Raw genomic sequence first — 27,525 nt, 5'->3', positions numbered from 1 at the left:
GTTATACATGTTTGGTATCATTTTAAATGTCTCAGTGCGACTGGTACAAATGTCTCATTCCCAAAGAAGTAAACCAAAAGGTAATAAATAGAGATGCACCGATTGATCGGCTGGTGATCGGAATCGGCCGATTTTCACTTGATCGGCCATGACCGGCGACCGGCCGGTCAGTCTGACATATTCCGATTTTTTTGCCGGTCAAATACACTCGGGCGGCGCATGATTAACATCACGCAACATCAGCATCACACGTGCACACGGAATGCACATGTAGGAAACCTTGTGAATTACGGCCGTTTCACACCGCAAGCGTGAGCAACGCGGGGTTTTTTTTCCCCGCCGTGCATGTTAATCAATGAGTGCATTCACACCGAGAGCAGGAGCAGCGCGTGAGCAGGAGCGTCGCGTGAACAGCAGTGAAGTGGGGTTTCGAAGTCTATTTTTGATGCGCTGCTCGCGCTCAATTAAAGTGATTGTTTAGCCTAGCTGGACATGTGGCATTCGAGAGAAGAACTGTTTGCGAAATAAAACTTGCCATTGATGTACAAGTGATTGCAATAGGCCTGTGTGTGTGTGTGTGTGTGTGTGTGTGTTTTGAGAAACATCTTTATACTGCAAGGCTATATTTATTTTATTTTTATTTGCTATTTATTTAATATTTTATTGCCATTAACCGTTTTCATGCAGAAGTTTAGTTTCCTAAATAAGTAAATATCACTTATTTTTTTAGTTGAATATATGGAAAAGAAAATGGTTCTTCCATACCATAACACTGCACTCAGATATGTGTGGATTTCCCACACCAGAAGTAATAATTTATATAGTTCTATTTTATTTAATTTGTTCAAAAAATGTTCTATGTAAAATGTTCTATTAAAGAAAAGATAGAAAATAAATATTTGTGTTTGCTGTAAAGTGGTTAGAAAAAATGAAATCGGCTAAAATCGGTATCGGCAGGCCAAACTCATGAAAAATCGGAATCGGCCAAGAAAATTGTCATCGGTGCATCTCTAGTAATAAAGTTCTTAATAGTTTAGAAATATCTTGCACATAGAAGGGGGTGTCTTCCAGGCAAATGGCCCTCTGGTCTCAGATGGTGTTAACAGTTGCGAAACTCTCAAATTCATATATTTCCTAATGTCGGGTTTGCATCTTTTCTCTTTATTCCAGAGCATTTGATGTTATTGTATTGATTATATTTGAAATGATTATGAAATTGGCATGATACATTTACCTGACATAGTCAATTAGAATAATCAAATGTAATAATTTATCTTGACATTATTTTCATTCAAGAGTTTAAAAAGAATAGTAAAACATTCACTCACACTTAATGATGCACAGATATCATTAAAACCTTTTCATTTATGGAGTCAGATATCATTAAAACCTTTTCATTTATGGAGTCAGATATCATTAAAACCTTTTCATTTATGGAGTCAGATATCATTAAAACCTTTTCATTTATGGAGTCAGATATCATTAAAACCTTTTCATTTATGGAGTCAGATATCATTAAAACCTTTTCATTTATGGAGTCAGATATAATTAAAACCTTTTCATTTATGGAGTCAGATGAAATAACGAGTTAATACATATGAGAAAATGTATTGAATTTAATCAAAAATACTTTGTCACGAGAAAAGACAGTAACACGCAGAGACCTTCCGTGATGGTCGGATGCCGGACTTTGGGCCGATCGAGAGCGAGCTTACACCACGATACGTATCGCGATACCCACATGGCTGGGGCGGTATGGATTTTTTTCTAACCGCGGTTGAAAAGCAAGATATTCCCGCGGTATAGCGGTAAACCTCTTTAAATACACACAAGCACACACCAGAAGTCGTTTTTGCTAGACAGACTTAGTTAAATATTGTCACCTACATCCGAAAAAAACGAGCACATTTTGAAATAGTCAAATTTTCATCAAGCAGTAATTTGCCATGAACCAATCACTGAATAGATTTCCTTATTTAAGAATATTCTCAGATCCATTCGCACTGAATTCATCATTTTCAGGAGAATACATTAAGATGTTCACATTGGAAATGAAAGATGAACACCTTTTCCAACATGTCTTAATTACAAAAATTATATTCCATATTTATGTTTACATAATATAATGTTATTTTTTATTTAATCTATGGCAATTATATGAAAAAAAGTGAACAGCATGAGTAAGATAAGATCATAAGATGGGTCAGAAATGATTTTGACCACTTTATTAAGTTTTGTTTTGTAGAAAGCCTTTCTTTAAATTAAATTTCATTTTGTATAAATTGTAGACAGGAAAAGACACACACCGTAGGTCGGCTAACCTACCATCTTGTCCGGAGACACTGGCTCGGAATGATTTAACCGATCATAACAATAATATTCTCTTCTCAATACTGCTGCAAGACTATGAAAGCATTTGGGTAGCAATATTCAATTTGAAATGTAACATGCAAAATGACAATGCAATATGTAAAATGGCAATGCATTTCTGTTTTTAAATTTATATTTGCCATTACATTTGTGCAACGTTTGGGGAAAAATAAAAAAATCTAATTTACATTTGCCATTTCATACACTAGTTTTAATATGTAAATTGAATACATATTTTAACGCTTTATAAGTTGCAAAATTAAAATGTATTACATATATGATTAGATATGTTTAACATTTTCAAGCAAAAACTATAGCAAAATGATCATTTAAATGTTAGTTTTTCTTAATTGCATTTACACTCGCAGTTAGACACTTGCGATTGCATTTTCATTAAATGTCCCGCAATGAATGTAGCAAAATTCAATGTGCAAATTGAAAATACATTCCGAGCCGATCTCGTCCCGCCCCCTCCCGCCCTGTCAATCACTGCAACTTGCGCTCATTCTGTAGCTGAAACTTGCCGCGTTGGAGATCAGCCTACAGTGCTGAGCACTGGCTGCGTCCGCGTGTCTGTGGTGTACATCATCACGAAAGTAGCCAATTGTGTTCTGCTCTTTCTGACGGCTGCGCACCTAACGTCAGTCAATGACAAATGCTGTATAGCGAAATATCGAAAATGTGTTTAAAATCATATCACCGTTATCGGAAAAAAAAAATATTGTGATATATATTGATATTGAATTATTGTCCAGCCCTAGACACAACATGTGCAGGCCAATGTTTTTTTTTGTTTTTGTGGTGATGACGGTGACGAGCTCAGACCCGCGGTTGGAGTCACGTGACCGCGGTATTGCGGTAACCGTCCCAGCCCTACTTATGGCATACCGAACACGCCCCGCCCCCTGCTACCCCGGCTCATCAGACCTCATGTCTTATGTGGACACAACGAATTCAGTTTTGTAGCCAAACCACCATTAACACCATATAATAGCAAGCTCCGTGTTTTGTTACTTTCGATGATAAGCAAGGTGTAATCTTTCAAATTCTGTCTATTTGATCACGAAATTCAAACAATTAATGCCGCTTTGGCGCTCTTTGATGTGGCGTGACAGATCACTGTACTAGGCTCCTCATTTCAAGCGGCAGCACTGAGCGTGAGTAAACGCAATCATCTCTTCCTCAGTTACAGAATAAACATGAATGGATACCTGAAGGTATGTTGAAAGATACAGTATACTGTCACAGTGTTGGTTTATGTTCCCTGGTGTCCACTAAAGGTCCTCTTCCCCCACGGTGTCATTCACATTAGGAACTGCATCCCCCACAATCCTTGTCTGCACTCATCATCTGTTCATTGCACTCAGCTGTTCCCCATCATGATGGTTAGTTTCTGTGTGTATAAATACCCTGCCTGTTTAGTGTTTATATGGATTTTGACCCCTGCTTGGACTGGTTTTATGATTTACGGATACCCATTAAACTGCTATTGAATCTACCCCTGTTTCCTGTGTGTGGTATCGTGACATACTGAAAGGTAGTGATGGCGAGATGAAGCTTCATAAAGCATTGAAGCGTTCCATCCAATTGGTTCACTCATGTCCCGAAGCTTCATGGTGCTTCATTTGCTCTATTGTGCCATCAAGTGGACAATAAATGTAAAACGTGCACTGTGATTATAATGACATCGCATGGTTCCATCGTAAAAAAAAGAAGCTTGAATAGATCGCTAACAAATTCGCAAACTCCCAAGTCCACAAAATGTGAGGGGGAATCATTGCATTTTGCTGGCCCTTATATTTCAAATAGACCGCCAAACCGCGAACTACTTCCTGAAGCAGTCCCGTGGTACAGGTGGCTCGCGAGGCTTCAAACATCACCACATACGTCACCGACACAAGCCTTGATACGCGCTTCACAGAAATCATCCCGGATTACTCGACACACGCTTCGAAGCCTCGATACGGGAGGACACATCACTACTGAAAGGCATCATAACTCGTATATTTGCTCAATCAGTGTCTCAGCAGCGGAAAGACGTCAATAAAACAGCTTAGTTTGTCACATAGCATTATATTTACCTCAGCAGGCAAGTCATCCAGGGTCCACAGCAGGGGTGGTAAAAGTACTCAAAAATTATACTCGAGTAAAAGTAAATATACCTTAATAAAAAATGACTCCAGTAAAAGTAGAAAGTCCTCCATTCAAACATCACTTGAGTAAAAGTACAAAAGTATCCGATTTAAAACGTACTTAAGTACCGAAAGTAAAAAGTAAATATTCAAACTGTAAATATCAATAATTAAACAGATCAATTGTTTTGGGAGTGATATGCAATGTTTTAATTTAACAAATTATTAGATACTGCAATTAAGAATTTGTTAGATTTGCAATCATAAGAGACAATGAAGCAACTTGCATCAATTCTAAACAATTTCATTAAGTTTAGTGAATTTCAATTCAATTATTGTGGTTTGATTCCGATCTTGATTCAATATAGATTCATTTTGATAATTATTTGGTACAGTAGATACATGTTAATTTTTAAATTAAGAAAATCTCACCTAATTCTGAAAACATAGGCTACAGAGAGCCCTGTCAGCTGGTATTATTACATGTTAAAAATACATGTGATTTTTATTATAATAACAACTTTATAATATTTTAATGATATAAGTAAACATATAATAAATATATAGTGCACATTTAACAAAATACTAATTTATACTAATATTAAATATATTATAAAATAATCATTTTTCCAGCCAACTAACATGCTATGGTCATCAAATGTTTTTTTTTTTCCTGAGGTAAATGTAACGTTATGTGATATATTGTTCTCCAGCTGTTTTATTGACCTCTTTCCGCGGTTGAAAAACACTGATTTATTGATATTATGTATAAGGTATATACATTTCGGTAAGTTGTACTGTATCTTTCAACATAGGCTACCTATTATTGTTCATTTGTGTTTATTTACAATTAACTAGTAGTAAAGAGATTAACGGCACCCCATAGCAGGCGCTAGCTATCTGTCACATCACATTTAAAAGCTCCAAAACAGTATTTATTGTTTAAATTTCGTAATACAATTGACAGAATCTGAGAGCTGAGAATTTGTTTAATATCAAAAGTAACCTAGTCTGTCTTGTCTGTCGGTGTCAATGTCCTCTTTGCTTCGCGATTTTTCTGTGCGTGAGAAAATGGATGTGTGTCGTGAGAGCGTGTGTAAAGTGTCGATTGCGTGAGTCTCACACTGAATGAGTGAGAGTTGGCAGCTCTGCAATAGACATGTTCCATAACATTAGCTGCATCAAACAGAAGATGTGCAAGACACAAGGTAAGCGGAAATCTCGGGATCATTGCTGGGCAGAGCTGCACCTTCACCTGTTTCTGCGGTCATCTTCCACAATGGCAAACTGACTGCTAGTGCTATGTGAGCGTATGCTGGCAAAGAGCTTGCGCATTCTTTTTTTCAAAATAAAACCAAGTTTTTCATTGGTTTGGAAAGCCAGTGTAATAAATACTTGGAGCAGGCATGGGGAAATGTAACGGAGTAAAAAGTAAACTTTGTCTTCAATATTGTAGTGGAGTAAGAGTAAAAGTAGATGCAAATAAAACATACTCAAGTAAAGTACAGATCCCCGAAAAAAATACTTAAGTAAAGTAACGAAGTATTTCTACTTCGTTACTTACCACCACTGGTCCACAGCTTGTTGATTCCTAGAGAAATAAACTCTTGCACTAAATAAATGCACTATATAAGCCTATATACTATATTTTACTTAACCTGTTAATGATATCTTGATTATTTAATATATGTTTAAAATATCTTTCATGAAAATGACAGCAACTGTGTAAATTATTATATTTCAATAACGAATTGGAGTAAAAACATAAGTTAATGCAAAAACTGCCTTATGTCCAGTTTACATGTTTTCATACAATGTGTTGGGTGTTGATTATTATATCTAAAAAATAAAAAGCATCTGAATTTAGGCTAAAAGTCTAGGCTCTGTTGTTAACCTTTAATGTTATAGTAATGTGCAGGCTCCTTATATATAGTTTACAGCATTAGCATCTTTTTTTTTATCCTTGCAAAACGTTTCATTGTAATTGAATTAATTTAAAGACACTATTTTTTCATTAAACCACTGTTTAAAAAAAACAAAAAAAGCAATTTTAGCTTTCTAAACCCCACCGAACTGAACCGAACGTCTGAACCGTGGGAAGAGCTGAACGGTCAGTTTTGTGTATCGTTACACCCCTAATAGCAGTGTTTCCCCTAAAATGTATTCAACAGGATTTTCAACGCCGCTGCAAAATCTTTCCATGATCAGTAATATCACGACATTCACTTACACACCTAAAAACACGGAGACATGGCGACCGGCGGCGCTGCATGCAGTGGCTCTAATCCACTTGTTGACAAGAAAGGAGGAAAGAGTCACATATGGAAATATTTTCGATTAGGGTAATGTCACGTTGCCATAAGGGGCCGTTCACATAGCGTGTTTTTTTGCGCCTGCGAATTGGTTGTTTCAAATGCGGTATAAAGTACCTCATAATAGAAGCTCGTTTTTCCAAGCGTGCCTCTGTTCATGGTTGCATAGCAACGACAGACGCCACGGGAGAGCAAGCGCTTGTGTAAAGTAAAAAGCGGTACAAGCTGCGCTCTCCATGAGGACGAGGAAGTATCACCTACTACTCATAGTCCTTATGGTTAAATCATTTTTTAATTTTATTTTCAGTGTTCTTTAGTGTCACATGATCCTTCCGAAATCATTTAAATATGATGATATGTGATGCTCTTTTTTTTTAAGATTCTTGGGTTAATAAAAAGTTAAAAAGACTTAACGGCTGTAATATAGACCTAAACAACGAACGATTGAGTGAGAAATTTCAAATATGGCCAGGCCCGCCTGAAGCCTCGGAATCAAGAACGCCTGAAGCCTCGAATGTCCAGAGCCAGACAGCTCCACCACCACCGGACGTTCATGTTTTTTCCGTCTATTTGAAAGTTAGGCTAGTGGCGGCTCATCAATAGAGGGCGCTGCCGCCCCTGGTCGCTGCGTCCCTGGCAAATCAGAATTTGATACATGCTATTTCATCCAATCTGATTGGTTCTCGTCACCTGTCATCCAACTTTACACTCTTGGGCCACTACAAAACCTTGCTAGGCTGATCACTTTCGTAGAGATAATGGCAGCAATTAAACCAAATTTAACCCATCATTGATTTACAAAAAAAACCTTTCACAAGGCGTTCGCTGGAAGAAAAAGAAAAAAAGGATAAAGGATCTCGGACCGGACAAACCCGATTTACAAATCCGGCAGCAGCAGCCAGTGACACAGGACGAGCTTCACCCGCGCTTGTCATAAGAAACGTGTCGGCACTGAAGTTTTGTGGACAATAACGGGGGTAAGAGACCTCAAACAGCTATCTGAAATTTATTTTCACCCCGCCCCCCAAAAAATAATTATCACCAGCCGCCACTGCAAACATGTTGCATTCTATATGACCTGATTATGTCATTTTTTAAGTTACATAGCCTGCCTCCAGTTTTCCTAAACTTGACTAATTAAGAGGCGATATTTGACCGGCATATCATCAAATATCCGTAAAACGAAACCTCTGCTGGTCACTTTGACTGGCACCATTTTTTTATAGCGGAAACTCTGACACACACCTATTTACATAATATCTAACATAGACAAGCTTGAACAATGTCAGTCTGAGAACAAGAACTGTTTGAGAGTCTTTACCTGTTGAGCAGGCATACAGTTGGCTGGTGTGGACATAGCTGTGGCCAGATTGTCCGGCACATCTTCTCCTGCGCTGGCTTCTGTGTTCGTGGGATCAGGTGGGTTGATGTCATGATCCTCCGCAACTTCTGGATCAACAATGTCCACATTGGGAAGATTGGTTGTGGAGCACTGTGCAGCATACAACAACCTCTAGCACAAAGGCAGGGCTGACTTCCAGGGCCTTAAAGAAAGCTGACTTCCAGGGCCTTCTGTATGGGGTCGTGAAGCAGATGGGCAAACTCAAGAATACCCACCATCTCCGAGCATGCACTTTCCTGCAGGTGGATACAGGCAACCAGTGCAAACAGGGCTGTTCTTCAGCACCCTTGCATCGTGCACAGACCCGGGATACCCAACACAAATGTTGAGGAACTTCCCCTGGTGGTTTATTGATGGCCTGCAGCTGGACAGAATGAAGCAGCTTCCTGTTAAAGTAGCATTTGCTAGTGGTTTAATGCGGATGTGACAGCCATCTATTGCACCAGCTAGTACACAGGAAGCTGGAGACAACGCCAGTTGAGCTAAGCCTGCTCCCGCTGCTTCCAGGTCATCTGTGGTGGGGAAAGCTATGAGCCACCTCAAAATCCCAATGACTGCTTTAATCACTCCGTGGACAATGTCATGGAGTGGACCAGCCAGTTGACTTGGGGATGATGAAGGGCAGTGGCATTACCCTGTATGATGCTGCATGGACCAGCCAGTTGAGGAACACTTCGATCAATGTCCTTTTCCCACCCATGGTCAAAATCGGATTTCGCTGCAGCAATCAGGGACTAGATGGGCTGCCGTTAAAGCCGGAAGTTGGGGTCCACCTCCAGGTTAGCTCCATCTTTGAAATGTAGCCAAAGAATTGAAACAGCAGCATTCAATTGGCAGTAGGTTAGGCCTCACAATCTGTAAGTATTATAGTTTAATATAGTAATATAGTTTATTTTAGAATACAATTTGAATAGACAAGGCACTTGTCTCCTGTAATCAATAGTATCCAGCTGCAGACCCGCAGCACCACCAGTTTCAGAACCCCAGCGCCAGAACCGGAAGTAAGGGGCGGAGCTTACGTTCTAACACCAGCGCCAGGACCGGAAGTGAGGGGCGGGGCTTACGTTCTAAACCGAGTAACGCCACCTAACGTTTTGGAGCGTAATTTGCTTAGACACGAAACGTCATTATTACACACGAAATGTCATACTTTATACTTATTATAATGATACATTAAGGTATAGTAGCCTACAATAAGCATTTAAAACATTGATTTTGTGTAATATAATTCTATATAGTTATCCGTTTTATTGTATTATGAGAGTTACTTCCTGATCGTGAAAATAATGCTTGAAACTTATGGTCATTTTATATAAAATATACTTTATTTCACAAGAACATGTGCAGCATGCATTTTTCTTTATGTAAAATAATGTCAAAAATCTAAAAAGAGAGAGAAAATCCGGCATTGTTTTAAAAGAAACCATAAAAATGTACCGTACTTCAAATAATAGCCGAGTCCCAAATAGACGATTGTCTCTTTACACGCCTGGTGTGGCTGCAGGTCTGGGTAAATATAAGTCCGGTCTCAAATAGAGGTCGGGTCTGTTTTTTAGTTTCAGGTTGTATTAAATCTTCTAAAACCCGTCAGATCGTCCGCTTTTTGGCGGAATAGAATGACTGCTGCGCATGACAGGGCGCTTAACGAGCAGAGAGAGAGAGAGCCCCGGCCGCGCACTCTCACGTCTTCAAACAACACGAGCACTGTCTTGCTCTTTATTTGTCACATACCAGTTATAGTTCATACAACGAGCAGTAACTCACTGTGTAATAAAAACATACCCTAAATATTATTTAAAAGGTGCAACAATTTTTAATATTTTTAAATACTTGCAAAAATAACCATGCTTGTGTCATTGTAAATAATTCCGCCCCTCCCTCACTTTTGGTTCTGGCGCTGGGGTTCTGAAACTGGTGGTGCTGCGGGTCTGCAGCTGGATATATCTCCCTGTAATATGCATATATATATATATATATATATATATATATATATAAAATATAGAGCTGCATGATTAGGGGAAAATGGCATATTGCGATTATTGAGGTCAATATTGCGATATAATAAACAAATGGTTTCATGGTTTGCTTGGTTCTCAAGGAAAATGCACACACAGACCAGTGATGATGCTGAAATGTGTATTTCTCAAACTCAAACTAGCAACAACAACTAAATGATTGATAACACCTATAATGATCAATAAAACATTGATGTCTGGATAAAAATGTTTTATCCAGCTCACAGCGTCCCTGCTTTCGGCTGAGAACAAAGGCGATGCGCCGACCAGTAAATTAACTACTTTCGTCCAACTTTTAACAAGCTGTGCTTGACACAGAAGACGAGAATTCTGATTCCTGTATGAATAACTTTTACCAGCTATCACATTGACCGTGCCAAACAAAACAAATTCATCAACCCTGCCAACACAGTCTCACTCCCTACTCGTCAAATGTCTGACGCATGGCCAAGGGACCCTGGCGTCACTTTTTTGACGCACTGGGTATACCTTCGGCTTCATTTTTCAACGTGCGGGGCAGTCCCATAGACTTCTATAGAACTCAACCGCGTTGAAATTTGACGTCTTGGGTCGATCACCACACCGCAACCCGTTGTCTGCCTTGTGGGTCGAGACAACAATAAATAAAAATAAAAAGGAATAGGCTACCAAAATGATCTATGCCAGGGATTAAAATGGCGGCACCCAGATAATTTTTATCTGGCCCTCCAACTGGTGTTTGATGTTTAAAAACCCTCGCAATCTGATATCAAAGTGCCCTCAAAAATATAGCGCGTTCATCAGCGGTGAGTTTAACAACGCACATGGTGTGCAAACACATTCAGCGGTGAGTTTAACAACACTCAACTGCAGGTAAAACGGCATTCAGAGGTGAGTTTGACCAAAGCAACGCTCAACTACAGGTAAAACGTAATTAAAAGGTGAGTTTAACAACGCTCCAATGCGCGTGCAAGTATGCAGTTTAAGCGTTTTCTTCTCATTGGTAAACACTGCTTTATCTAAAGCATGCTGGATAACGTATTTTTATCGGAGGTTTGTTGATTTTAATATGCTACGATTGTGTTCAATTAACCATTTTTTTTTTAATTATTATTTTTATTAAATCCTCTCAATTAATAACGCTGACGTCACCGTATGGGCGATCCCAAGGTCCATTGCGATTTTCCACTCGGTAAGTAGAAGGGTTAATTAATAGAGATGGATATTATTCTTACATTTACACATCAAAAACTGTTGGATCAGGACAGAAATTGTGTTTAGAAACTTTAGATTTGTAAGTTGGCCTTTTTTATGACAAGAAATGATAGAAGACATTATAAAAAATATAGCTTTCTGCACCAAATGTGCAGGCTAGCAAAGTTAGCTAATTGAATTCAAATTCATTTTTGTCGCATATTATCATGTAAGGTACAATCATAGGGGAATGTAAGATTTTCAGATTTTTATTACATAGCCCGGGCCTCAACTATCCAACATTATAAATGTTCAGAATGAAGAACGGTGTTGCCAGATTGGTTTGTTTGACTGCCTAATTGTTAAAAATCCATTGTATTAACAATACAAATTAATTACTACATTGTATCTCATCAACATTTTTCAATATGAAATAAAACAATTTATATATACATAAATAATGTAATAAGTAATCCTGTCATAAATTATTGACTGATTCATATATATATATATATATATAGTAGCTTCCAAAATAGGTGCACTCTAAAGTGCACTGTAGAAAATTCATGCCATAGAGACTGATATAAGTGCATGGTTATTGTTGCAGTGACACTAAATTAGCTAACAGTTAACCTTAAAGTTAGCTGCTCAATCGTTCTCATTGTTTTGGTAGAAAGCAATTATGCCAATAAGTTGTGTTGTGTTTGTTTACACTGTCTAAAGTGCACTCTAGAAAATGTGTGTGTGTGTGTGTGTGTGGTGTAGATTTCAAAATGTCTCGAAAGAAGTTCAGGCCTTGCCCCTCCTGCCAAGCACCTAACCAGGTGAGGGAAAGTCGAATAGAGCATTATGTCCAATATTCAAATATGTGGTTTTAAATGTTATACATTTCTCTTTATTAGGTCATTTGGACACTATAAAGTATACTCCTACTAAACGACCCTGTATGATAAGTGTTCTGTGTTACAAAACAGTGATAATTTAAGGCGTCTGGTTGATATCAATTTTGATTGCTTGTTTTGCACCAAATGCCATAGGCAACATTGATTTAGCCTGGGTGTCTCCTACATCTGCCACTTTCACTGTATGATAATAATAATAATAATAATAATAATCCTGTGTCAATCTAGAGATGCATATTCTGAATTGCATTGTGCTTCGTGTGTTCCTCTCTTTCCTGTATACAGCCAAATTAAACTGTATATTAATTCTACTTCTTCTCTGTGACTGTGGATCTGATGTCTCACTTTGGTATACTTTTACCAACACAGGTGAGCCGCAAAACCTGCAGCTCTTGTTTCGCAGCCATCTCCCAAAAGAAGAAAGTAGTGGCCAAAAAAGTGACCCTGGACAGGAAGTGGGGGGAAAGTGTCCTAAAAAACAGAAATGCGGGAAGAGTGGTGGACTCTGCCCATATTGCAGTAAGTAGAAATGCTCATATTTCATTAAGCAATATGATTTGTTTCACTTTCATTAATATTTTGTGATAGGGCAAGGGAATTTCCTTTTTTTTTCAATAGGGTGGAAAGTAATGCAGTGGGAATAACTAATGTTTGCTGTCTGCATTTATTTATTACAGGTGAAAAAACTAAGTGCATTGGGCTATGTCCCAATTCTCTTTTTCGCAAAGAAAGATAAGGCCTCTGGAAAGTGGGTGTCTGATGTGGTGACCCATCTGCTACCCACTGAGGACAACCTAAAAATTGTGGCCACCATGAGAAAGGCCTACAATTTTGTATTGATCAAAGAAGGTAGGATTTGTGTAATTTAAGTCATGCCTGTTTTTTTATGATGGTGAAATATTGAAAATTAACATTCACATGCAATATTGTAGGGAACTCCATGACGACATTGCCCGAGCCACACCCTCAGGCCCAGCCCGATCCACACCCTCAGGCCCAGCCCGAGCCACACCCTCAGGCCCAGCCCGAGCCACACCCTCAGGCCCTGCCCGAGCCACACCCTCAGGCCCAGCCCGAGCCACACCCTCAGGCCCAGCCCGAGCCACACCCTCAGGCCCAGCCAGAGCCACACCCTCAGGCCCTGCCCGAGCCACACCCTCAGGCCCAGCCCGATCCACACCCTCAGGCCCAGCCCGAGCCACACCCTCAGGTCCATCCCGAGCCACACCCTCAGGCCCTGCCCGAGCCACACCCTCAGGCCCAGCCCGAGCCACACCCTCAGGCCCTGCCCGAGCCACACCCTCAGGCCCAGCCCGAGCCACACCCTCAGGCCCAGCCCGAGCCACACCCTCAGGCCCAGCCCGAGCCACACCCTCAGGCCCTCCCCGAGCCACACCCTCAGGCCCTCCCCGAGCCACACCCTCAGGCCCTCCCCGAGCCACACCCTCAGGCCCTCCCCGAGCCACACCCTCAGGCCCTCCCCGAGCCACACCCTCAGGCCCTGCCCGAGCCACACCCTCAGGCCCAGGCCCAGGAAAAGGAGACATTTTATATTTTAGATTTACACCCTGTCTCTCTCCCTGTGAAGGAACAACCCCCCCCAAAAAAACGAAAGTGTAAGTTAACTGTGGTCTTAGCACACCATGTATGAGTTTCTCCTTTTTGTAATCATTATTCATGAAATACAGAAATCTTTAGGTAAATTTAAGTGCAATCAATTACCGTAGTTAATAGTGAGTAATTTTCAGTGGCCAGTCTGATACACAAAGGAGTTTGTCCTCGCATGCATACCTTTCAGTACTGAACACGCACACTTTAGGAGTAAAGCAATGAGCTTGAGGAGAGATGAATACACACACACACACTCACACACACATCAGTGGGTAGCCCAGGTAGCTTATCCCCCCCATCACTGTTCACAATCTGCTTCAATAACCTTTGGGCTAGGCAGTAGGATAATTAGGCTAAATTTCGGCTATGAAATCAATGAATCTGATGGCTAAAGAGCAGTTCATTCCAGGAACTATAACTATAACGATAAAAGCGTCCAGACAGACTGACCAGCTATAAGCAAAGTCTCACCTTGTGTTAATAAATGTGATGGCTAAGATGTGATAGGTTCTTATTGGTTGTTAGCTTTTCTTTTTATTGTTCTCAAAATCGCTTTAAAAGCGATCCCCAACGATATTGTTCTCAATGTCGTTATAGTTTATCATATTAACGAGAACAATATTTTTTTTTATATAGTTATCGTTTTTGGTGTGAATGGCCCTTTATATATGTATTCTTTAGTTATTTAGCTGTATTTTCTGACGTTTTCAAAGTTCAAGGACAATGCTTAAAGTTGTTCCCCAGGTTTTATGAAACTTTAAGAATTTAAGTTTAATTTCTAGTTTTTTTACAATTATGGTTAATTAATATTATTATTATTATTTTTGTCATTTTAAGGTTGCCAGAAATGTAGTAGGCAAAAAGTTTTCAAATATGACTCCATAACAGGACGAAGGATAAATGAGGTAAGAAATATATTTTTCATTAGGCTGTCTGATCATCTCTCCATTGTCTGTGGCTCATCTGGCATTTCACATATCACAAAATACTGACCATTTAAGCATTGGTAATTTGAGTCCATTTAAGTTCAACTGAAGGCCAAGTGGCCTTGGCCTAAAAATTATGAAATTCAAAACCTGATTATATGTTTGTGTCTTTCTGTAGGGGCAAGAGGAAGTAAGGGTGAAATGGTTACCTTGCTCTGCGTGGTAAGTACTGCTTTATATTGGTTTATATTGCCTTCATACATGTACTCTGTTTCCACTTTTTACCATCTCATAGGTAGTGGATAAAGGTTGAAATTTATATTGTAGCACACACAACTTTAAATGTACAGGTGGGTCTCAAAGTTTTGCAACCAAAAAGCAGCATTGAAAGAATTGTCATGTCCACTAGGTTTTAGGTCCAGCGTCAATGCAGCCTTCTATCTGGAGATTTTAGAGCATGGTTCCATCTGCTGACGAGCTTTATGTACATGCTCATATCCTTTTCCAGCAGGACTCTGCCCCTGCCACAGGGCCAAAACTGCTAGTAACTGGGTAGTCTCGCGTAGCCAGACCTTCAGACTGACGGCTGAAGGTCTGGAATTCATAGCAGCTTTCTTTGGTCAAGGCCCGCCCATAAGGCCGTTTGACCGACATGTCAAACAACCAATTACAGTTCGTTTCGTTCAGCGTCACGTTTCGACGCGTGGAAATGTCCCCACAACAACAGACCGGCGTGCAACAAGTCAGTCAGCATAGAAAATCAAAGAAGGAGAAGAAAAAAAGCAGTAAGTCATTGATCTGTTCGTGCACGTATAACAACAATGGCGTCTGCATTACCACATCTGATACACCGAGTAAATCAGTAGGAAATGCAATCACACTTCTGCGCTTTGTTTCCCGGCGGACCGAAAATAAACGCGACACTCGCGCCCCCCCGGAAATCCGATAAAATTCAACCAATCAGATGACGACTTCGACATTCCTGAAGTGTTTCCAGTTAAGTGTACCATATGCATCAGACGTTTAGCCAACGTTCCGTGGGCGTGACGTCTGAGGCTGAGACTAGTAACTGGGTTGCTTAGCATGGTATTGCTGTGCTTAACTCGTCTCACCTGAACCCCATAGAGAGGACAATGATAGAAACCAAACCCAACATTACAGACAACTTCAAGGTCACTATCAAAGCAACATGGGCTTTTATAACACCTCAGCAATGCCATACACTGATGGCCTCCACACCACACTGATGCAGTAATTTGTGCAAAAGCAGCCACACCAAGTATAGAGTGTATGCATTAACAATTTTTGATAAGTCAGATTTGTTCATTTATTTTCAAAAGGTCGACATTTCTGTATTCCTCTTTATTATAATATAGTGAGTTGATTGATTTTTTTGGTTTTCATGAGCTGTAATCAAGATTAAATCAACAAAAATTGCTTGAAATATTGCACAATATTGTAATTGTAGACCTATCTGTATATTAATTACACTATTGGTTACACTGTTGGTATAGGGTGGATTAAATGCAGTGTCAAATATTGTCTACAGGATTTAGCCACTTGCTCTTTTCAGTACTATGCATAATTCCCCCTGTGTAATGTCTATGTAGGAAGTAGACATTCACCAATATATTGGCAGAACATCAGTATCAGCCAAGATCATCCTTGTTGACTGATATCAGCTATTGACTTTCTATGACTTTATCTATGAGAGTGGCTGATGTTTATCTGTTAATTTCATCAAGCACTATATATGTATAGGTTTTATAAAAACAATGAAATACAAGACCGTACAATATATTTTGAAAATATTTATGCTGTGAAACTATTGTTAAAATGGCTCCTGTTTTTCACTGTTCTAATGTTATTTTTTTTTACTGATACTTACAGTGGAAAAATCTGGGAGGAGACATGGGAGCCGACCTGCCAGTTCTCACCAGGTGCCAACCATGTGTAATGTCACACATTACGGGATGTGACTACTTTAGATGAGGAGGAGCCGCGTTACACACTTTCAATGGTTTCCACCCTAACATGCTGTCATGCTGTTTTTTTATTTATTTTAATTATTATTGATTTTTGTTAAAAGCTGTGTTCAAATAAATCTAAGTATACCATTATTTCTGTTTGTCTTTCCATTCACCTTGTGGGTTAGCCAATCATATGAAATCTTCAATGCATCAAATGATATATTGTAATGTGATGCACAAAGTATGTAGGAAGGTGGGACATGTTTTCATTCATATTAATTGACACCATTAAGGAACCCTTGAGTCCACCAGCTAAACCATACATTTTCTGTATAAAGGGTAGCTGAGGTAGGCAGGGGTGGATAAATTAACAGGCTTACCAGGACCAGAGGTCAAGAGGGTCCAGAAGCCTCTAAAAATTTGAAAGCATGCTTGGTGTTATCAGATTTCAAAAATGTAAGCATTAAATAGGTGAAATAGCTTATTTCCTTATTTGACAGTGCTTACAGTGGGTAAACTTTGGTGACCATATCCCTACTCGTCAAATGGCCAAGGACCCCTGGCGTCAAGTTTCAACGAAAGAGGTGTACCCTTGACGTTGTTTTTCGACGCGGGGGTCCGTCAGATAGACATTCATGTTAATCCCTCATCGTCGGATTTAGACGAAAGGAAATCAACTGTCCATCAACGGTGATGCCCTCGTCACTGACTGTGACGCTGATGCCGTCACTTTATGCGACTGTTGGTCTCGTAATTTAATGGTCACGTAATTTAATCTATTGTTCGTTTGACACGGATTTATTTATTTAGCCTATTTATTTCGTCATTTTCGTGATATCAGCACGTTTTTTAAACTAACGTATTTCAATGGGAAGCATCTTTCTTGATCACAGCACGATTCTTTCTGCCTGTCAGGCTACAGAGAGCTGTTTAATCAACATTTATTCACGAGGTCTTATCATGGTTTGTGTATTTATTTTAATGTTATTATTTCGGTCTTATTGCCAGGGAAGCTGGATTGCTTTGTTTTTTATTGATATTTAAAAAATTATATTTTATCACTAGGAAATTGCGCTGAAGAAGTCTCATTCCGGACACATCGCGATATTTGGCAGTAGTTCACGTGTGCAAGTTGTTGGTAAGTAGTCGTAAATACGCTGTCCTTATAATGTTTGATATAGGCTAATGTATTTTCTGTTTGTCGATATTAATCAGATTAGCTCACGTTCAGTCACTGCATTATATCTGTCATCTCCACGGAGGTTTTGCGTTTCATTGCTTTCTAATTCAAAACAGGGAGATTAAACAGCTGTCACGTGACGTTATAGTCCTAGAACTTTAATAAGTTAATCATATTCATATCAGGTTTAAAGTAATACAATAAGTTCCAAAGTTGTATTTGTAGTAAGCACAGTAAAAACAACACTCACCATGCTTTTACCACAGTAACATTAGTTTTACTGTGATAAGTGTAGGAAAAAGACCGTTATCACAAAACTTACCATGCTTTTACCACACTATTGGTAGTTTTAATGTGATACTTATTGTAAATGCACAGTAACCACAACACGTACTATGCTTTTACTACAGAAACCCTAGTTTTACTGTGATAGGTGTGGTAAAAGGACAGTAACCACACAACTTACCATGCTTTAAACCTCAGTAACCTTAGTTTTACTGTGATGGGTGTAGTAAAGGACAGTAATCACAAAACTTACCATGCTTTTACCTCAGTATTGGTAGTTTTAAAGTGATATTTGTTGTAAATGCATATTAACCACAACACTTAGCATGCTTTTAATGCTTAATAATGTAACATCCTATATTTGTAAGTTAAATCTGTACTTTTTCCTTTAAATAATCCTATATATTATTCATAATGATTATCTTTTTCAGCTGAAAAGACCAAAAGGGCCTTTCGGACTCAGTCAGCTCATTATTGTTTGAGGACAAGTAAACCGAGGAGACGGACAGCTGCAAAGGCAAATATTCACAATGGTATGTATGTGTTGGTTTTAACCCTAAATCAAACATTTTATAAAAGTATTTGTTGTTTCTTAAACCTTTTCTTACAAAACCCATAGCCCAATCAGTACGAACATAGTTCATAATTCACATGATTTAACAAGTTGTCAAATTCGTACGATACTCGTACATATTTATATAGTACATAATTCTGCGATTATCTGCGATTAGCATGCGACTGATAATCCTTACTTGTGTTTTAAGAATTTTTGCTTAGTTTCCTTGCCTCCAGTCCTTATGGAATATTTTCATTTGAAAAATAATTGGTTTCATGTTATATTGATCAAAGGGTTAAGCAAAATGACTGTCTCTGCAGCTGCTTCTCAATCCAGAAGAAGGGATCCTGTGCATGAGGAAGGCCTTCAGATAGAAGATTAAGAGTTGGCAAGTCTTGGTGAGAATACTGAGTGTTACAGTAGTATCATTACACTACATTTTCCAATTTCCACCATTTATTTAATCATAATCAAGCATTATGTTTTGTCAGTTCCACTACAGACTCACAGTATAACTGATATATACTTGTGTGTGATCATAATCAGCAGTATAGCCCTTTTAAGGACAAGTGAATGTATATTTTTGTTTTTTAGAAACAAGACTCGAGTTAAGGGACACCATAACTGCAGGTCAGGTTCTGGATGGAACAGACAGAATGGTTTCTGCTTGGGAACAAAGGCAGCTTCTCACAGATGTGAGAATGAAAACTGCTAGGACTATGCTTTTTGATGCAAAGCTCTCAGCCGAGAGAGTATTCATCCAAAATTGTCACAGATGCTGTGCTGTAGAAGCTGTGATCAGGTGCCTGGACTGTGTACCACTGGACATGGAGTTCCTCTGTGCTACCTGTGACATAGAGGCCCACAAGAGAAATGTCTTCCATGACAGAGAGGCTGTGTTTCATGGATTTCTTGAGCCCGTTCCCCCTACAACTGCTGTGGTGGTGGATGAAAATGGCCAGCCTCAGTTTTGTAAACAAAGTATGTTAAAATTAGCATTATATCAAATTGTCTCATACTTATAGTGTAATTCCCCAAATGTTGTTGTAGCTAGCGCACATGTTTATATTTAACAGAGTTTCTAAATGGCTTAGACATTTTTTAAACTCAAAAGTGCAAGTGTGAAATTTAATAGCATATCTTTGACCAGCTAAGTCAATTGCGTCTTGATATTTTTCAAAATGTGCTTAAGCATTTACATGTTGTTTCAACATAGTGACAATTACAGTTTGAATAGTGGTGTGGCCAGTTTGGATTAATTGTAGGGTTTTAAAGCACTATTTTGAAAATGAGGTTAGCGTTTTGGGAAATGCATCTAAGGGACTGAGGAGATGCTGTAAATACACCCTTCATAACTTCTTTCTGTTTTGCAGTATGTCAACTGCCTGTTCCTGCACCAAGGTCAATTTGTGAATGCACTCATGACCTCACAATCACTCCAGGGAAGCATATTTCTGTGGTCACCATCAATGGTGTGTTGTTCTGAAAGCCCTCCTTTTTGTGCAAGTATTATTGTACTATAACTTTACCGCTGTATGCAATGCAAAGCTTTTTATCACCATGTCATTTTTAGGTAATGCCCAAATGCCATGTCAAATAGCTAATATATAATATATTTGTATCTCTGTATAGAAGGCAATCTGTTGCAATTTGATTACTGAAATTATTTTAGTCTTTACTACATTATATTCACTTGTTCACAGGACGATATGATGTCTACTTGCCTCGGAAATCCTGTCCATCATGCTCTGCAGAATGGACTCCCGAGGTGAAGGACCTGCCCGTTTATCGGTACTGGCCAGCGAGCACCAGCTGCCAGACCCTATACAAGTTTGATGTCTTCACCTCGTTTGAACATATGAAGGTGACGGCACCAGCCATGTCCAGACAGGCCTTCCTGAAAATGTTGGAGCACAGATCTGTTCAAGCTGGAAGGGTAAATCTGCCTGAATATCACTGAAACATATAACAAACAAAATTATATTACTGTATACCTAATATTTAATTATGGGTATTGCTTCAAAAGATCCTAACCAAACATTTCTTAATATGCAGACAGGTAGTATCTGTGCTGATACATTTCAGCTAAGCCTTTTTGAGTTTACCTTCTGTCAATACAAAGAAGAGGATATGTGCCAGGTCCATCACTTTGAGTGTCCAGCATGTTCTCCAGACATGTTGGCTGTCTGCTCTGATGGAAACCGAAAACATTACCGCTTCAGCAAGTCAAAAGGGTAGGTATAGGTATTTTTTAGAAGTTTATTTTAGTCTTGTCTTACACAAATAGTAGCCATTCGGGTTGTCTTTGAGTGATCATAACTTACATTTTAACAAATAGTAAATGTAGTACTTGTGATTTTTATTACTGACGCATGTTATCTTATGGACAGGACTGAGGAGCCACCCATATATGAGGGCTTGTTTCTTGCCAAGGACGAGGAAGCTGCTACCTTTGTTGACCTTGTCAGAGGCAACATAAGAAGTGTATGAACATTTGATTGTTTTTTTTTTATAATACTTGTTTATACAGCTGTTTTGTGTTTTTATGTACCTTAAAATGTGTTATAAACTGACTTTATAGGCAAATGACAGTGCTGTCTGCAGTACTGCTAAGTTCACCGCTGGCAGAGAGATGTCAAAAAAGTCTGGTTCTCAGATAGACGAGGAGGGCATTCAGTGTGTGTGTGTGTGTGTGTGTGTGTGTGTGTGTGTGTGTGTGTGTGTGTGTGTGTGTGTGTGTGTGTGTGTGTGTGTGTGTGTGTGTGTGTGTGTGTGTGTGTGTGTGTGTGTGTGTGTGTGTGTGTGTGTGTGTGTGTGTGTGTGTGTGTGTGTGTGTGTGTGTGTTATGATTCTTGAGTCTGATATTTGAGTTTTAATGGCAATCCAAGTCTGAGTAAAAATTGAAAGCAATTCACACGTTTCCTTGCAGAGTGGTATTTATCTAATCTTTATAGTAGCCAAGTATTATATTTATCATATATTTTGTTATATGCACTCAGTTGACAGAGATGTGTGCTTAAGCCAGGCCTTACTGGGTCAATTGATTCTTAACCACTAGATTTTCTTCTGATTTATCAGACATGGGTTTCTCTTACGAGGACTGAGCCATTACCGCGGAGAAATATTTGCTTATCCAATGTTTCTTCAAAGAGAGATGTCATAGAAGGCAAATGTTACCTTCTTCTGTATGGATGTTACATGCAGGTAATTCTCATTGTCATATTGCAAATCCAACTCAATGATTAAAATGTCTTGTTTCTCCGCTTTACAGTTATGTTAGTCATTTTAGATTTCAATTAAAAATGGATCTTTGTTACACTCACATGATGCTGCTCCTGCTTTTTAGGTACTGGCCCTACCTTAACAAAGTAGCAGAGGGTTTACCAGAGCTTCTGCCATTGACAGAAATGAGGCCATTCCTGAGCGTCTTGCATGCCAAAGCCCATACAGCAAAATGCGAGGTACATGCAATAACTTTAAGTCTGGTATGGCTGTAGTTATTGAGAAATAATGGGTCGGATAATAGAACGTGCTGTGTGTTATCTTTCACCAACTGCTTTTCAGCTGCTTGTTCAAATTTGTAGGACAGGGATTTTGTTTTTCCCCGCCAAATAAAAGCTTGGGTCATGAGATGTTTTAGAGATAATTGTATGAATTAATGTAGATATAACATTCAAGTAATCTTCAGTGCAAAGGATTATTTTTACATTTGTGCATGTTATGCCTGATTGGATGATGTTATATCAAAACTCCTGAAGTACTGCTACATAACACTTCTCGCTCTGTTGCAGGTGAGATGGGTTGGCAGAAGCCAGGATGGAGCAGGAAACACAGTGGGAGAGGAAGTGGAGCAGGTGTGGTATTATTGTCAGTATTTTAACTATGGCTACAAAGAGTCTTAATAGAAACCATTACACCAAAAGGTACTTATTTGTCATCTAAGTAACACACCTGGTGTGAGGGATAAATCACATCCTTTATGTATGAGTTAAAATAAAGAATAGGCAGTTCAGTTGTTTTCAACAATTCAAAATGCATACATTTGTAAGGGGTCCCAAATTCCTAGGATAATACAGTACACATGCTTTCTGTTAAACCACAACTTCAAGATCTATGGTGTGTACGTAATATTTTTATGTAATGGAGACCAAAATTTGATTGTATTATTTTCTTTATAGGTGAACAGCTTTCTGTCCAGGGCAGCACTTGTCACAAAATAGATGACAAAGGCTGGTTGGTGTTACACTTACACTACACGCTGTGGTAGCCTAAATAAATAATAATAAATACTTAATAGTGTTTTTATAGGTAATTAAAAAACAAAGTTTATCTGTTCTGTTCTTACGAAAGTTATCATTGTATTACTTCAAGGTAATTACCAGTTCAACTAACTTTTAGTGATATGGTTTTGGCATGTCTGTTGGGTTACTCTTATTGCCTTTTGGATGTGAAATCTTACTTTTTGGCTTGTGGGTGCATTATTGTTTTCATTAGGAAGAGTGAACATGCTAACGCGACAGGCCATGGGTTGGAACAGAAGAAAGAGGGACAACCTATATAATATAAAACATTCCTTGTCCACTATTCCATTCCTTTCCCCAACCAAAGGCAACACCTTCAGGTTGAAGAGATCTATCTTCGACCAGGTAATGCTACTGAAACGCTTGGAGGAGGAGCAGAGCATCCTGGTAAAGGAGATGTCTCAGCACATCAAGTACCTTCTGAAGCAAGTCCAAGAAGTGGAGTCACTCAGAGGACAGACTTTGGAGCGGATCAAAACCTGCAGTATGTACAAGATCTTTAGATTTTAGTATTATGTATTTGTTTATAATATAAAGATAGATAGATATATCTCCAGGGAACTCTACTTTATACATTGAGTTGTGATCAGGCACTTCTCTTTCTATTTTTTTCCACAATTCCTCTACAGGTTTCGTTGACCTGACAGAGGTCAACGAAACAACTGGCTTCAACTGGCTTCTCAACACATAGGCTCAACAGTGTCCTCAATCGGAGCGGTCACTCACTTAGAAGTCAACACAAACAGGCTGTTAATGCATACAGCAGTATAGCCACTATGGAATTTGATTTTCTTTCCATACATGAGGACATTGAGGAGTGGGATGACAATGGCTTCGCCAGCCCTGAGTCTGAGGAAGAAGACACCTAAAGACCACTGCCAAACAACACACAGGAACTGGAGATTTGTACAAAAAATCTTGCCTTGCCTTTGTTTTAAATAGCTGTACCAAAGTATCTACAGGAAAGTTTTTGTAGATTTTGTGTGTATTTTTATTTTAAAAAATAGAAAAACATTGATTTATTTATCTCTTCTGACATTTGAGCTTGCTGGTTTCAGACCAAAACTGCTTATTGCTGCTTCTCATCATCTATGCATGGAAACATCTAATGAAGATTCAATGGCAGTCTGTAATTTTAACAAGTATAATTCTAATGTACTTTGGTATTTCCATAATGTATGTGGATTTATACTGTATTTGTATGCAATATGCATATACTACCCATATTATTTTTTTGTTATTTGTAGTTATAGCATACTGAATACTGTCAAATAGCATTGAAACCATAGATGTTTTTCTTTTATGTTTTCCATATGACATCATCTAAATGTACATACAGACAGACAAATCCAAACATTTTTCACTTACATCCTGTAAAACTATAAAGAAATGTCTTTGTTATGATGCATACATTTGCACCACTGTAATAAACCCATTTGATTGAATTGTCTGTTGTGTGAACTTAATATGCCAGTTAAATCCTTCAGTGGTGGACAGTAAATAAGTACATTTACTCAAGTACTGTAATTAAGTACAAATTACTGGTGTTTGTTCTTGTGTATTTTCTTTTCAGAAAACTGTTGAACATGATGGTTGTCTTGTGTAGACGCATTTTTGATGTGTAAATCTCACAAACAGATTACATTTCCTATAGAAATGTAATTTTTGGTTTTCATGAATGTGAAAAGAAAAGTGATTTATTTTATAAACCTTATTTTTCTGTTAGCTAAATTTCATATTCACAAATGTAAATTTTCTAAATGCAATCCTCTTTTTGTAAGATTTAAACTTGAAATGAAAATGTATTTTGAATCTATTGAGTTCTCAAAAAAATGTAAAAGCTATAAGAACAGTGGCTGTGTTTAAGGATTTGGCACTTAATCTGGATTAAAAAGACTGAAGGAGCTTAATCTGGATTGAAGGACTCAATTGTATTATGTTATGACAATAACTGTTGATGTTTTTTTTTCCTTTTACGAGCATTTAATAAAAATAATTAAAAAAAAACAGATTGCATTTCCTGTGACTACTTCAAAATAAAAGGTCACTTGTGTTTTGCCAGTTAAATGCTTTTAATGTGAAGCTTTACAACGGTGGGGTTTTGCACACAAACAATATGAAGAGTATAAATTAAGGTACTCAACAGTTTATACAAGTACAGCTAGTACATTAGTTGATCGACAGAACTTTAATAGCCAGCTATTTAGTCATGTCATGTAAAAACATTTCATGGTTCCATCTTAACAAATGTGAAGATTTTCCTCTTTTCTTTTTGATTATTTTAATATATATTTGTAAACATTTTTAGGTTTAGACTGACGAAACAAGCAGTGTGAGGGTGTTACTTTTGGGCTATGGGCTCTCGATTCATAAAAATAAAAAAATCATCAAATTCATCCATAATGAAATAATCATCTCATGCAGTCAGAGACAAAATTGTTCAACCACAACCAACTACTTTTACATTAGCACATGAGTACAATAATATCATGATAATAATATTACAACGTTTTTCTTTCAGCTTTGAATACTTTTACTTTCAATACTTTACATTTTCCTGATTATGCTTTCATAATTTTACTTAAGTAACATTATGAATGTGTTATTTTGACTTTTACTTTTACTTGTAACAGAGTATTTGTCCAGCAAATTATTAGTACTTTTACTTAAGTAAATGATCTGAAAAAGTCATCCACCACTGACATCATTTGTAAGTACTTTTGGACACCTAATTGCATCTTTAGACCAATGCTGATGTTCATAAGTTTATGATTCTGGCCAAAACACTAAAATAGTCTGTTTGTTGCTTTGCTGTAGTACATACGTGCAGTATTGTTATAATACTAAATTTTAAAAAATATATATATAAAAATTGAGGTCGGGGCCTCAAAGTCCTCACCTAAACTATGCCTGAGCCAAGGCTGTGTCCATGAAAAGTTAAAATTGAAACTTTGTCGTAGGACTAAAACAAATATATTGTTGGAAAGGGCTTGACCTGGAGAGTAACATATGTCAGTCTGAAGGTTGTAAATGGCTCCTGCTTTGAAATATTGACCTCTGAACCTTGATTTTGGTGCATGTTGGAAAGCTTGTCATTCAGGAACAGAAGGGGCTACATACATGAAACCAACTGTTATAAATAGCTCTTGACTTCAGCTATATGACTATACCCATATGGATAGAGTCACCAAGAGGGGGTGCTGTCAAAAATGGTCAAACTTGATTTTCACCTGTTTAACAGTAAGGTATTTGAAATTTTATTACACAAATGTGATTCACATCAGCTTTAACCCATCAGTGTACTCTTACATCATTATTTACTCATTTCAATTTCAGTATATTGAGTCATATATTTTTAAACTACAATTCCCTCTAGCCGCGCCATGCCACTTGATACTAATTAGTATCGTATTTGTAGTTTTTCCTGTTTGCAAAGTTAGGCTGTGAATAGGGTTGTAAAAAGATGTATGCACTGAATATATTAAATATCTAGTACAGCCAAACTAGTACTTGTACACTGTATTTAGGTGTTGTATGATTAGAAAAAGTAAAGAATTTATTAAAGTGATTTATTAAGGCGATTTTAGCAAGTAGGCCTATATACACGCGTTTCATGATTATGTTCACTCTCGGCGGTAGTTACTTAAAGTAGTTCCTTAATTACACCTCGGAAGTGTAATTAAGGAGCTTTAGGCATTTGTATATTGTTTAATTAAAATTTCAAAACGTTTGTTCGGCCGCCATGACTTAAATAAAAGTGCTCCTGTTTGCTTAGTAATGTTGTACGTGTATTGTGTACAATACTGTGCTATGTAAATAACGTGGTCAATGTCAGTGTATGGTCAATGATATATGGACAGACCTGAAAAACACCCATCATAAATTAAAAAATGTACAGTGCGTACTCACAATGTTTGTAATAGGCTAAACTTACTAATATAAGGCTACAAATCACTCCTAAATGTGTAAATATGTATATATAATTTCCTTTCTTTTACTTCTTGTTATACAGATATAGATTACCTTTATCAAAGTCTCAATAGGCTATTAACTTTGCTAATGTCCATGTTAACTCTCCTTATGTGATTTATGTCCATATTAAACTCTGATTGTGGATTTACTGATTATCAAATAAAGTTTAACTGAAAGTTTTCAACCATCCCCTTGATAAAAAAAGTTCTTAAACTAGTTATGTCATAGATTGCAAAACTTCTTAATAAAAGACAAATCTGTAAATGTCACATAGTACACTTCATTTATTTTGTTAGGTACAGTTCAAATTTCATAGCTTAAACTCTAGTTTGATATGAATAACAGAAATGGCAAATGAACAACAAATGTAGTACCAAAAACAACATTTTATTTATTTGCAATGTATGTTGCATATTTG

General features: G+C 38.0%; 1 protein-coding gene and 1 long non-coding RNA gene across 2 annotated transcripts in view; both read left to right on the top strand.

Moving 5' to 3' along the window:
* Positions 1–27,525, top strand: part of LOC143750246 (uncharacterized) — an 85,616-nt gene that overhangs the window by 57,665 nt on the left and 426 nt on the right. Inside the window, exons 2-3 of the long non-coding RNA XR_013207136.1 lie at positions 18,710–18,811; positions 19,155–19,232. This is a non-coding gene — a long non-coding RNA (uncharacterized LOC143750246). The remainder of the gene's footprint in view (positions 1–18,709; positions 18,812–19,154; positions 19,233–27,525) is intronic.
* Positions 19,602–21,324, top strand: LOC143750689 (uncharacterized). The gene is made up of 5 exons (XM_077243877.1): positions 19,602–19,815; positions 20,208–20,306; positions 20,538–20,770; positions 20,920–21,068; positions 21,225–21,324. Exons 1-5 carry the CDS (start codon positions 19,662–19,664, stop codon positions 21,322–21,324), a joined length of 735 nt encoding a protein of 244 aa, XP_077099992.1. The 5' UTR covers positions 19,602–19,661.

This window comes from Siphateles boraxobius, unplaced genomic scaffold, assembly GCF_051911475.1.
Source record: "Siphateles boraxobius isolate OS27281-9 unplaced genomic scaffold, OSU_SipBor_1 25, whole genome shotgun sequence".
NCBI classification, from domain to species: Eukaryota; Metazoa; Chordata; class Actinopteri; order Cypriniformes; family Leuciscidae; genus Siphateles; species Siphateles boraxobius.
The sequence above is the reverse complement of the archived record's forward strand: the minus strand, read 5'-3'. Positions and strand labels throughout refer to the sequence as shown.

Bases quoted from the DNA above. Each gene is read 5' to 3' on its own strand.
- LOC143750689 (XM_077243877.1), top strand. From the start codon at position 19,662: ATGGAGTTCCTCTGTGCTACCTGTGACATAGAGGCCCACAAGAGAAAT. The intron at 20,307-20,537 runs GTGTGTTGTTCT...ACTTGTTCACAG, and splicing joins TTCTGTGGTCACCATCAATG to GACGATATGATGTCTACTTG. The intron at 21,069-21,224 runs GTAGGTATAGGT...TCTTATGGACAG, and splicing joins CGCTTCAGCAAGTCAAAAGG to GACTGAGGAGCCACCCATAT.